Source organism: Globicephala melas, chromosome 13 (genome assembly GCF_963455315.2).
Source record: "Globicephala melas chromosome 13, mGloMel1.2, whole genome shotgun sequence".
NCBI lineage: Eukaryota > Metazoa > Chordata > Mammalia > Artiodactyla > Delphinidae > Globicephala > Globicephala melas.
This window is the reverse complement of record NC_083326.1, coordinates 66,503,108-66,516,159: the sequence shown is the minus strand read 5'-3', so window position 1 is coordinate 66,516,159 and position 13,052 is coordinate 66,503,108. Positions and strand designations below refer to the sequence as shown.

The 13,052-nt window shown below is 60.0% G+C and overlaps 2 protein-coding genes across 6 annotated transcripts in view; both read left to right on the top strand.

The window, feature by feature from the left end:
- SLC35E4 (solute carrier family 35 member E4) overlaps positions 1 to 2,290 on the top strand; it is a 151,630-nt gene extending 149,340 nt beyond the window's left edge. The window contains exon 5 of the transcript XR_009566504.1: positions 2,160 to 2,290. The gene's annotated coding sequence lies outside the window, so the exon portion shown is untranslated. The remainder of the gene's footprint in view (positions 1 to 2,159) is intronic.
- OSBP2 (oxysterol binding protein 2) overlaps positions 1 to 13,052 on the top strand; it is a 147,212-nt gene that overhangs the window by 111,828 nt on the left and 22,332 nt on the right. For all 5 annotated transcript variants that reach the window (XM_060311008.1, XM_030860826.2, XM_060311011.1 and 2 more), the window contains one exon: positions 2,160 to 2,416. In XM_060311008.1, coding sequence (XP_060166991.1) covers positions 2,160 to 2,416 — 257 coding nt within the window. The remainder of the gene's footprint in view (positions 1 to 2,159; positions 2,417 to 13,052) is intronic.

Genomic DNA, 13,052 nt, shown 5'->3' with positions numbered 1-13,052 from the left:
CCCATAGAACAGACTTTGCTGGTCAGGTGTCTTCCCATCCCTCCCCTAGCAACACAGCCAGCAACTTGGGAGCAGAACAAGCACTTTCCTGTGTCCCTGGCAGCTGGACCTGAACTTGGACCCTAAGAGCTGCTTGCTAAGGTGCGATTACCCACCCTCTTGCCCGTCCCGCAGGAAGATGCTCCGAGTTAGGTTGGTCAGTTCTTTCTCAGAGCACAGGGGGTCACTTTCAGGCTGACCCACAGTCAGCATGCCCCCGTGTGCCCCTCCCAGTGCCCAGCAGCAGCTGTGCTGACTGGTTGGTGGCCATTCTGGTTGTTTGACACGTTGAACCTGGAAAGTGAGAGGAGGTTGCGTTGTAACTAAGAGCCTAGGCTCTGAAGCCGGACAGGCCTGGAGGCTCCAGAATTTCCCCGCCTGTGGCCCTGGGCAATTTCAAAGCACCTGTCTGCCCCCTCAAACCTACCTCACTGGGTCATCAACGTGCATTAACCAAGGCAGCGCCCTGCCCAGTGCCTGGCACCCAGGAAGGCAAGATACGCGTCAGCCATTGGAGCCTTTCTAAGGTGATCCAGAGAGAGGAAACAATTCCGTGCAGATCCCCCTGGGTTCAGATCCAGCACTGCCCCCTTGATAACAGGCCCTAAACCGGTGGCTTGGTGTCTCAGAAGCTGCGTTTTCACGCCTGCACTGCTGGTCACTGAGGTTCGGCGTTCACACTGGTCAAGCGAGTGGCCCAGGGCCTGGCCCGGCACGTGTGGTCTCCAGACACTGGGTCATTTCGGGGCTGCAGTTGGGCTGGATGGGGTGGGCGAGCCCTGCCCCCAGCCTGGATGCTGCCCACTGCCACCTCCTCGCTCCAGGCACCCCTCCGAGGCTGGCCAGGCCCTGCCTCCAGCTCAGGGCATGTGCGGAGCAGTGTCTCAGCTGTGGCCACCCCCATGCACCCTGTCTGCCATGGGAGGAAATCTGTTCTCTCACAATGCGTCCTTTTTTCAAAAATTTCTATCTTGGGTTACAGATTTCCTTCACCAAAAAAAAAAAAGTTGTTAATTATTTCTAAATCAAGGCATCTCAGACACCGCTCAGCAATTACAGCCTCTGGTACTCACAGGCCAGTGTCGAAGTAGCAGCAGGGCCCAGGCCAGCTCCCCACACCACCCCACTCGCCGCAGAGCACCCCGGAGGCTCCCATAGCCCCGCGCCCCTTTGGACACAAGCTGGGCTGGCAGTGGGCCAGGCTCCAAGGTACCTCAGACTCCCAGGAAGGGGTGCCGAGGGCACCTGGGGTCGAGTAAGCAGGGAGGGGGTGGGGCGTGAGCACCTGCCTGGCTCCTCATGGAGGCCCCCAGGTGTGAAGAGGGTGGCTCTGGAGGCAGACACACTAGCCAGGGGGCCTGGGCCAGGGCTTCACCTACCTGAGCTTCATCACCTGTCTGTCCCCTGGGAGTGGTACAGTCCCTACCCTGACAATGCCATTGAGAGGCCACAGCCAGTGTCTCCACACAAGAGACGCCCATAGGTGAGCATGGCCTTGCTCCTCAGGAGAGACCTGCGGGAGGGGGTCACCGGTCGCAGCGGGGAGGGAGCTGTGACTGTGGCCTGGGGGGTCTTCAGGCCGGCTCTGAAGATGGGGCAGCATTGGGCTGGGCAGGGGTGAGACCTCTGAGGAGCTGGGGGTGGTGAGGAGGTTCCAGGCAGTGGGAACACAGTGGGGATACAGTGGGGACACAGAGGGAAAGGCCCAAAGCACGAGCACTCATTGTTTGCAGGGACCGGGGGTGGGCGGACAGCGGAGAGCAAGGTCAGGTTGGCGGGGGAGGCATGGGTCAGCCCGGGCTGGGCCTGTGACGTGGAAACAGTGCCCGGGCTTCATTCAGGGTCTGCGGGGTCTCGGATGGGAGCCGCTTCCACACAGCCATCTCCACCTCTTCACTCGGACAGCCCACCCCTGCCTGCACATCAGCTTGGGGGGTGCTGGTGCCCCCTGCAAAGCACAGCCCAGGCCCTGTCATTCAAGCTGGTCCCCTCTTCCATCCCCCGCACTGACTCCAGAGGGGCTGTGCAGACACCTCGCCCTGGCCAGGAGCCGGCACCTCCCGGGCCTCTGGGTGTGTGTTGCTCCGTAAGAACCATGGCGACCCCGCGTGTCTCCACAGATGACTCTGGGGACGACGAGGACGAGACTGCCTCCCCAGCTGATAAGAGCGAGCTACACGACACCATCAAGAAGCTCTCCCTGAAGCTGGACGACCTCAGCACATGCAATGAGCTCGTGGCCAAGCACGGCGTGGCACTGCAGCGCTCCCTGAGCGAGCTGGACGGCCTCAGGATCCCCTGTGAGAGTGGCGAGAAGCTGAAGGCGGTCAGCGAGCGGGCCACCCTTTTCCGCATCACTTCAAATGCTATGATCAATGTGAGTGCCGCCGGCCCGGCCCAGGGCCCCAAGGGGGAGGTGGCTCCCCAGTCCCCCAGTGGGTGGCCAGGGTGAGGGACAGGCCAGGGCTCCCTCTTGCTCTCGTCATCCTCCGTGTCATCTCATCCACGCATCGTCACGGGGTGAGGACACTGCTTTTCATTGTTGGGTGGAGCTTGGAGTTGGGTGTGAGATCTGGCTAAGCCTGCAGGTGCTTCAGGCCTGGGTGAGGAAGGGAGCGCCCAACCTAAGCAGCCGGCTCAGCACGCACAGTAGGGACGCGGCTGCCGCATTTTTCAGCAACAGCTGCTGCTGCTCTTTCCCCCAGTACGTGGCCCAGATGCAGCAGGATTGGGACCTGTAACCATGGGGGGCTTGCATGTGTGGTGGGGGTCCCTCAGTCAGAAGAGCTTTCGAGTTGAGGCCACCACAGCCGTGCCAACCTGATAGTAAGTAGCTGAACGAGGACCCACGTCTGTGGACTGAGGGGTTCAGCCCCAGGAGTTCCCCCTTTCCACGGGTTCTGGGAGCCACACAGCTGTGACCGCGAACCGGGAGGGTCTCTCCGTGGTGGCAGAGAGTTCAAGGCTGAACCGAGCTTCTGGGTCCTTCCTCTTTCTGCCTGATGAGTGTTCCCCAGAGGTGCATGTGCTCCCTCTGGACACAGGTCTGATGTGTCAGAGGAGGCCACAGCCTCCTCCCAAGGACAGCCCCCAGGATGAGCACATCCCAGCTAGGATGGCACCGTGGGAGCTGGGGGCCAGAGCACAGAGGTGTGGGGAGATGGAGGCCGCCTCAGAGGAGGTGGGTCCAGAGAACGCGGTTCAGGCAGGCTGGCCGCAGAGACAGTGGGCAGTACCAGTGCCCAGGTGAGCCCCAGCTGGGGGATTCAGCCTCCAAAGCAGGGGGTCAGAGCAGAGACTAGGCTCTCTGTCCAACACCAGGAAACCTGAGGGCAGGGTGGGAAGGTGGAGGCTGGAGCCCACTGCAGGCCAAGAGCCTGTACCCTCTTCCCAGACTCCAGGGAAACACGCACAGGTGCCCGCAGGTGTGGACTTTGTCCATGGCGTTCAGGGGTGCAGTGGCGCCCACGTGCAGAGAGGCTGCTGGACTGCAGCTCTGTGGCCGCCCTGTTGTTTGGCCCTGTCACTGGTCTTCTCTCTCCTTTTCCCGTGTCCACCCTCTGGCCTCCTTACAGCCCCCAGACTCTAGGGGCCTCTGTCACTGTCCTTCTTCCGGTGACAGGCACCGATATCGAGCATTTAAGGCATAATGATGCATTTGTGCTTCCCCGCGGTTTCCCTGGCATGGCCTCCCCACATGCGGAGACTAAAGCCGCATCGTCTTGAGTAAGTGGTTTTGGTTTTTCCCAGATAATGCGCTGCTCAGCTGGCGTCTCTAGCGAAAGTATTTTATCAGGCATCAGAGGCTCATCTGTGTTTACGAAGCCATAAAAACAGCTCGCTACCTAAGTGCGTAATGAATTGTTTGATGGGAAGCTCAGGCCCCTGGGGATGATTAGCAAGCCTGTTAGCAGTTCTGGCACCTGGAGTGCTGGACCCAAGTGACGAGCCTGCACCCTGGGCTGGGATCTGCGCCCCCTGCAAACATGAACCTGACGTGAGGGCCTCTCCCATCCACCTCCACTGTGGGGGCACAGAAGTGAGGTGCTGGGAGCCCAGCCTAGTGCAGAGTCCTGCATTTATTCCAGGGACCCTTCCTGACAGCTGCTTCTCACCTGGCAAGAGCCGGCTCAGTTCTGGGAGGCTGTCAGACCCTGAACGCCCAAACCCCCGCTGTGTGCAGAGGGGCCACCTAGGCAAAGCGTCCCCACTCCTGGCCAGGCTTTGGCCTCCACCCCTGTTACTAGGAGGGGTTTGGACCAGGGACCTGTAACTAAGGCATCCATGTGGCTCCCACCCCCGAGCCCCGAGGGGAGCCCACTCCCATCCAGGACCCCTTACCCCTCCCCACAGCTTCGTTAGTACCGCTAATATCCACGTGGAGACAGAGGCACAGAGAACTCCCTGAGCTGCCCAGGGTCACCAGCTGCTAAGTGGCCAAACTGGACGCAAACCCAAGTCTGTGTAGCGCGCTGCGGGAGTCACGGCCCTCATGACTGTGAGGGTGAGACCCTCAAGGGCTGCAGAGGCCCCCTTCCACTCTGAGGTCAGCACATGGAGGGTGGCCTCGCATCCACCTGGGGCAAACCCCCATTCTCAGGGACCTGAGTCCCTGGTGTGCCTTTTACCTTTAGGCTGCAGCCCTACCAGGGTCTTTCCTGGGAAGGTGGGGACCCAGGATGGGTGGAAGCCACCCCCAGCTGTCCCCAGAAGGCACAAATCCTCATCCCTCAGATCCGCCCAGATCTCAGTGTAAGAAGAGGAAGCTGCTTCCCCCACACTGGCTTCCTACTGCCTCTCCACCATCCCCTCCCTGCCCCCTGCCCTGACTGACGGGAGCCCCTACTGGGGAACTCAGGGAATCTCTCCTCCCACCAGCCGCACAGCCAGGGCAGCCCCCTCCTGTGGATGGTGAATGGCTCTGGGTTTTCCACCTCGTGGGCTCCGATTAAGCCTGGGTCATGGAAATGGAGCAGAAAATGGGGGACGGCAGGCCACACAAAGCCCGCAGGCAAACACATCCTGTGGAGGGCCCTGGGCAGGCTGCACTTTCCCCACACAGGGAGATGCACTGCTGCTTCTTCACCTTCCCCCAAGACGGCCAAGAGTCTGGGGTTGTTCAGCCTTCAGGAGAGAAGTAGAGGGAGATTTCTAAACCTTCAGATTCAGGAGAAGGCATCACTATCATTAGCCTTTAGATCCTGAGCTCCCAGCAGGGCAGGGAGGGAGGCTCTCTGGACAGTTTCCAAGATCCCAGGAACCGTGGCTACTGAGGCAGGCCTGTCCCTGTGGCCCTGCTCCCCAAGGGGGCATCTGGCCCTCACCTTGAGGCTGGCCCCTTTTATACGTGTTTCAGGGAACAGGATGTCTGGGGGAGGTTCTGGATCAGGAATACTGAACTGTATTGCCGTTGCCTGCACTGTACCCTCTAGAATACCCCTTCCCCACCCTTCAGATGCCTGGCAGATCCCTTTTTATCCTTCAGAACCCCACATGGACGTCACCACGGCCGGGAGGCTCTCCGAGTTCCCCATCAGGAAGCCGTTCCTCCTGGTTAGATCCCCCAGTGGTCCCAGCCCACTGAGCAGTGTTTAGCCCATTATTTCAACGTCTGATCCCCCACCAGGCTTTGTGCCCCTTGAGGTCAAGCTCAGGTCTTACTCACCTGTGGCCCCAATAGTAGCCCAGTGGGAGTGCCCGATACACTCTGTCTCAATCAAAGTGGGTCTTGTATCTCAGGGGTAAAAGTTCTAAGTGGCCCACATCTCACTTACCTGCTAAGTGACCATTTACAAAGCCATTCTAGCCCCGTTTCCTCACCTGGACGAGGTCAGTGAGAAAGTGCAGGCTCTGAGCAGGGTGCAGAGCTGCTGGTCACTACCCCTCGCCACCCTGGTCACCTGGCCTTGCAGAGAAATGACCCAGCTTGGTTGCTAAGACACAGGAACAGAGCTTTATGAAATCAAGTCATAAACGTGTTTTTTTTTTTTTCCACGGGAACGTGGTACTGAGCCCCGGCCTCCTTCCCTCCTATTGTGGTTTCGGTTGGCAGGGTTCTTTCTAGCAGGCCTGCGAGGGTGGTGCCTGGTGGGCCTTCAGGAGGCCTCGGGGGGCAGCAGCTGAGCAGGTCAGCGGCCCCATAGTGAACTTGGGGCTCAAGCAGTTAGGAAAGTCCTGCCTGATGGGATTTGAACCCAGACCTGAGTGGCTTCCCACTGATCCTGCCCTGGGCCTTTGCCAGGTAGGGACTCAGCGAGGACCAGGCAGACCCGTCCGGCCCCTGAGGATCCAGGGGTCCCAGGGATGGTCCAGGGATCTTCCTTGTGATGCTGAGTCTCACGTGGGCTCAGCAGTACAGCCTTTGGGAGGAGTAGCTAAGCAGGGCAGCAGCTCACACACCCACTGGTGAAGGCCAAGTGTGTAGAGGGCCATGGAAGGGCTGGGGAGTGACCCTCAGTGGCAGGGCGGGGCCTGCAGAGGGAGAGGTAGTGGCCACAGAGTGGGGCCAGAAAGGGTCAGGAGGATTTCTCCCAGGCAGGGAAGGAAAACACTAGCTGTGGACACTTGCTGTGCGCAGGGGGTGCCGAGCTTTTTACACATGGTTCCCTGTAAGCGTTGTGCTGGGACGGCACCCACGCCATCAGGCTCTAAAGCTCCCCCACCCTTTTACCCTTCCTGGGCCTCTGCGGACAGTTCCCCAGTTGTGGTGGCCCCTTGGGCAGGACCTGGTCTTTGGGCGAAGCTCGCTGGCTGTGTGGATGACGGCCTTACCACCCGCTGCCCTGGAAATGAGAGCAGACACATCTCCTTCCCACCTGGGAGGAACAGGTGTGGGGTTCACATGACCCCTGACTGTCCCCGGGGGCCCAGCAGCCCCTCCCAGCCTCCTCTCCCACCTGTTCCCCGTCTGCCTCCCGTCCCCTGCCAGAGTTGGCCACTCACCTAACCTGAGGAGGCCACAGCCTCTCAGACCCTCCCCACCTATTGCCCCTCAGATGTACATTACCTCTCCTGGGAAGCCCACCCGCAAGCCCACGGCTACTCCCAGGGCCCATCTCACAGTCCACCTGGCTGGGTCGGCCCTGGGTGCCAGGGGCTGGTGGGGCCCTGGCCAGCAGGGAGCCAGGACAGGAGAGAGAATCAACTACCCATGGTCACGTCGCCTGCAAGGCGTTCTGCATGCACCATCTCCCCCCGACCCACTCAGCCGCTTATAGTGGGGAAACTGAGGCAGCTGCTAAGGATAGGAGCCCAGGTCTTCAGGCTCCAGAGCCTTGCGCCTCATAGGAGGGAAATAAACCCATCCCTCCCTTGAGCGGGGGAAGGAGGGTCAGGAACCCCTCCTCTGCCCACCTTTAACCCACTCCCAGCTCCGCATCCCCGCCCCACTCTGCTGACTGTCGCCCTGTCTGCAGGTCCACGAGTCTCGTGGGCTTTTCTTTCTTTCTTTTTTAAATAACTTATTTAATTGAAGTATAGTTGACTTACAACGTGGTGTTAATTTCTGCTGTACAGCAGAGTAACTCAGTTATACACATGTATACATTCCTTTTTATATTCTTTTCCATTATGGTTTATCCCAGGATGTTGAGTATAGTTCCCTGTGCTATACAGTAGGACCTTGTTGTTTCATGGGCTTTTCTACCGCAGCAGTGTGCAGACAGGACACGGTCTCCCTGGTGATGCTGGGAGCCCTGGAGCTTCCATGCCTGGCACAGTGTCCAGCATATGGGAGCCTCAGTGAATAAGAGAGAGGAGTTGGTTGTGAAAGAACGTGGGAGCGACTGAGTGAATTGCTTAGTGTCTGGCAAAATTCCCTAGTGGGTGATTTTGTGAGTCTGATCAACGGCAGTGCGGCGGGTCCATGCTTGGATCACCGTCTGGGTAACTGCGTTTGATGCCATTTAGAAGGAACTTCACAGCGCAGTGATCAGCCGTGGTTCAGAGACTGAGCCTCGAAGCACTGCACGTGTGCAGGGCTCCCCCGGCCCTGGTGTGGGGACCGCAAGCGGCACCTCCCTCCCCAAGAACCAGGACGCATGCGGTGTTACAGCATTGGCTCCATCACGAGGTTTGAGGTAGAGAATGGCAGAATTAATACATGTTACCAGCTCAGGCTTTGGGTATTTGTTTCCATAAAGTGAAAAGAACAAACTCCCATTTTCTTCTTTTTTCCCGCAAGTTTGTCTTTGTGGGAAAGCAGAGCGCTTGGAGGCAGGCCTCTGGGATGGTGGCAGTGTGATAGCAGGCGCCCGCCCCAGTTTCCTCCCGTTACTTTGCTTCTCACAACGGCCACGTGAGGTTGGTGTCATTACAGCTTCCTTGTCATCGCTGTCGTTTGTATTATTCACGTGCCACCCCCGAGGCCCAGAGCGGTCATTTTGCCCAAGGGTGGCAGGCCCGGCGGCTACATGAGCACAGAGGGTCACAGCCATTGGTCCTGGGCCATCCCCATTGCTGGCTGCGGGGCTCTGTGCAGAAGGCCAGGGCTGTGTTACCTGTCACTAGGCCCAGCACACCTGGGCTCCCCTGTGGGTTGGCCTTGGGCCCCTGCCCTGGGCAGAAGAGCCCCACAGTGGTGCCACGGTCATTCTGGGGCGAGACTGCCCTGGGCTGGTAGGGTGCACGCTCCCCTCCCTGTGGGGGAAATAGGGTCTGTCCACCTGCCAGGCGGTAGAGCCTGGCAGGGAGAGAGCCGCTTCTGTGACTCTCAGGCAGGCCCGGAGGCAGCCACAGTACCAGCGTGAAGGCGCTGAGCCCCTCCGTCAGCTGGCAGCCTCGGGGCTTGCTCCCCACTTCTGCTTCTGCAGGCCCCCTCCTGACATGGCCCCTACACCTGAGTTGTGAGAGGCCCCTCAGAGTTGGGGGGCCCTTGACCTCAGGAATAGGTTTTGGGCAGCCAGTGGGCAAGCAGAGCTGGATGGTAGGCGAGCCCCACAAAAGACCAAAGACAGTCGAGGTGCAGAAAGCCAGGGGGTGTGTGCTGGCCAACAGAGGGTGGTGCCCACCAGGCCCCCCTCCAAGGGCCCAGTGGGATGGACCCGGCATGCTTTTACCAAGGAAGGTAGTGGCCCACGAGGGACACACCCTGGTGCCCGCAATAGAGCTGGCCGGGTGGGATGGGGCGCAGATCCTGAGGGCAGGGGCATGGGGAAGTGGCGGAGGACGCATGCCCAGGACAGCTGGGCCTGGTGGGAGGGGGCTTCAGCTCCAGTTGGAGGAGCTGTGAGAGCATGATGAGGGGGGAGCAGAGGCACTGGGGGCTGGGGGAGGCGGCCGGTGGGAGTGGGAACAGGGGCGCAGGTGAGGATATGTGGGGGAGGCGGGGGGTACATAGACGCAGAGGCAGCAACTCAGGGCACTTGGCCAGGACCTTGGATTTGTGGCATCATAGAAACGGACCAGATCAGAAGGGGCTGTTTACCGCTGGAAATGCTCTGAGGCTTCACTGAGCCCTGTTTGGAGATCATGAGGGGCTCCTCGCACCCACCCAAGCAGAGTGGTGGTGAGAGGCCCCAGAGCCGCCCTCCTCGTCCTTCCGGGGCCCGTGGGCAGGTTGCTGTCCAGCTGACCTCTGTTCTGCCCCTGACAGCTTGCTCACTTCAGGCTTGGGGAGATGAGTAAAAATAGATTCCAGGATGGTCTAAAATCAGTTGGCAAACTGGCAGCCAGATGGTGCTGGTTCCTGTGCACGAGGGGTAAACTATTTTGAATGTGGAAAGGGCTATTTTAAAGTTTGAACTGAAGTGAGAAGCTGACTCCCCAGTGCTGTGAGTGAGTCACATTAAGAAGAAGCCGTGACCATCCCCTCCGTGTCCGAGAGGGGCCGGCCCCTGTATGCGGGGCAACCCGAGCCGAGGGCCACGTGAGAAGGGGGCCCAGCCCTGGGAGCTGCCCAGCCTCCAGGGGCCGGGAGGGTGGTGGATACGGAGCATGGCGGCGTGGCTGAGACTGAGCCAGATGGACCCCCGGGAGAGCCTGGCACCCCCATCGCAGCTCCTGGGGGACCCGCTCTTAGTCTTGGAGCATGAGATGGCTGTGTTTCATCCAGCATGGCTGCCTCCAAGCCAGACAGTCCCAGCCTGAATCTCAGCCCTTTCCCACCGTCGGGAGGTAATGTGCTGAGGCCAGCCTGTTGCTCCTCAGTGGGAGGGGAAGGAGAGACTGTGTTGACCCTGATGTGTCCCTAGTGTGAGCTGCTGGCCATGCAGAGGGGCTCAGGGAACCCGTGATTCTGCACGTTTTTCTTCTGTTCGCCACCTTTATTATTACTACAGACCATTGAGAGGTGGGTCCTAGTGACCTGGCCATGTGAGGATCGATGTGGTGGGGTAGATGGTGGGGCAGCCTCGGCCCTGGCCACCCACTGACCTGGCAGCCCTGCGCCTGAGAGCCATGGCAGGCCAGTCATGTGGCTGTCAGCCCCAGGGCAGGTCCTGGCTGGCTGCAGGTGGAAACGTGGCCCTTTCTCCCTTCCTCCCTGCAAGCAGGGTTATCAGAACCTGCTGTGTGCAGACAGCTGGGGACAGTCACCGAGCTGGCCCTGTCGGCCCAGGGCACCCGCCCAGCCTGGAACCACCAGGCATTTGGCCCTTGTCCCCACCTCCTCTGTGGCTCCGAGGGCTGCCCACCCAACATCCAGCGACTCTCCGGCACCCTCCTCATGGCCCGGCTAGGACGGCAGTGACCTGCAGGAGACTGATGGTTTCCACGTGGCCACTGAAGGCTGGGCCCGAGCGGGGTCCCGGCTCTGCAGACTCTCCTAGAGCTTGAGAGGCTCCTCAGGCCATACACAGGGTGGGCAGGAGACCCAGGCCACTGCCCACATGCCCTGCTCGCCCGCCCGCATTTGAGGAGCAGCGAGGTTGTGGTCGGGATTAGGATTAGGAACAGCAAAAGCGATTAGCGTTCGTCCTCCTTCCTCCCGGGCACAGCTGGGCAAGGTTTCCGGCTCAGACACTCTGCATCTGTCCTGTGCGACACCTGTCGGGGTGACTGGTAGCCACTCCCATTGGGCCCCGACACGCTTCCCCGGGCAGACAGCCCTCATAGCCCCCTTCACGGGCCCGGCTTCTGGGAAGGGAGAGTCCCCGGTGGGTGCCTCCGTGCAGGGGCATGGGGGAGGTGCCGCCATTTCCTTTCTGGGCTTTTGGTTCTCACTCTGCTTTGGGCGTGTCAACAGGCCCCCTGCCTTCCCCACAGAGGTAGAATCGCATTGCCCACAGGACCCTGCACCTCTTCATCTCAGGGACACTCTCGACAGCCATGGGGGTGGGAGGAAGGGGCAGGCCTGGGAGACGGGAACCCAGTTGCCGTCCAGAGGACGATCACCCAGTGGGTCACAGAATCGGGGACTCTGCAGGAGTCCTGGGGTTCAGCCCTCTGTTCACGAGAATACTGAGGTCCAGGAGGTTATGGGCCTGCCCCAGAGTAGGCAGTGAGGTGATGCCGTGAGGGGCCTGGATGCTGGCCCAGTGTGTCTGAGTCGGGGGCTTTGGGGTGGCCTGTGGCTCTGCTCCTGGTCAGGGCGGCACGTGAGCTCTGAGAGTTGTGGCGGGGCCTCAGGGGAAGTGTGACTGTGTTCAGGGCCAGGGTCAGCCAGGCCCTTCCTGGGCCCCTGGGAGCCACCCCCAGTCACCCGCCCATCGCCAGGCCCCAGGCCTAATCCAGCTTAGCGAGCACACAGCGCACAGCCCAGCTCAGCATTCCAGGGCGGCGGGGCCAGACCGGCACCTGCCTCTGTTCGCGGCTGGCTGGGATGGGGCCTGGAGAAGGTCGGCAGCATCAGAGGAAACCGGCGCAGTTGGGGATGGACACCAGGTAGGCACCGCAGGGCAGAGGGGGCAGGCGGGCTCTCCACAGCCTGCAGGGTGACCAGAGCAGCTCATCAGCTGCAGATGACCCCCGCACCCCGGAGTCAGTGGAAAAGGCCCTGGTCCAGCCACATGAGCCCCTCGATATTGGGGTACAGCAGCCTCCGCCGTGCCCCCCTCTTCAGGCAACTCTGACACGCTCTAATCTTCATCGCCCAGCCCAGCTGCATGTGGCCCCGATGAGGCCCCCGCTGTCCTGGGGATTTGACTTCCTGCCCCTCTGCTGCTCCATATCAGCCTGTCCTGCAGGGACAGCAAGGTGGAGGGCACCCAGGTTATCAGCTGGCAGCCCTGGCTGTGTGGGCAACAGCTTCTGCTGCAGGGACCAGGCATGGCTGGATCCTGTTGCTTGAACAGGGTTATTCCCCAACATCCTTGTTAGCGAGCATCTCCAGGAGCCCAGCCCCACTCCGGGAAGGCCCTGGGACTCCACATCGCCTCAAGGGGCATCCGGATGGGGGTAAGGATCCAGCTTGACAAAATAAACCGTGACAGTGCTGGTTCCACGCCCTGGGAGACTTGGACCCTGGCCCTACACGCATGGCCTGTGGCCTTGATCAAGTCCCTTGGTCTCCCTGAGCCTCCATGTCTTCCTCGGTCACGCTGTTAAAGCAGCCACCTCAGTGCTTGTGAGAGTGCGCCTCCCCTCCTGGCACCGGCACCGACAGCCCTGACCCACAGGGGATGGTGGGTCTGAGGGAGGTGGGGCCAGAGAAGGGGAGGAAGGCACGTGGTCACACAGGAGGGAGAGCGTGGGGCAGGACGGGGCCCCAGGAGCTGAGTGTGGAGAGGGTCTGGGACCAGGTCTGTGAGAGGCTGTCAGCTGTCTCAGAAAATGAAACCAACACTGTTTTCCCTTCCATATCATTCCTATAGTGTTGAGAGCGTCACGAACATCAAGGGCAGGAGGAAGGGAGCCTAATTCATCTTTGCAGCACAATCATCTTTCCCTCTTTGCTTTTTAAAATTTAATTTTATTTTTTATTGAAGTTGATTTACAATGTTGTGTTAGTTTCAGGTGTACAGCAAAGTGATTCAGTTATTTATTCTTCAGATTCTTTTTCCTTATAGGTTATTACAAGATACTGAGTATAGTTCCCTGTGCTATACAGGGAACTATAAACTTGTTATCTTTCCTTC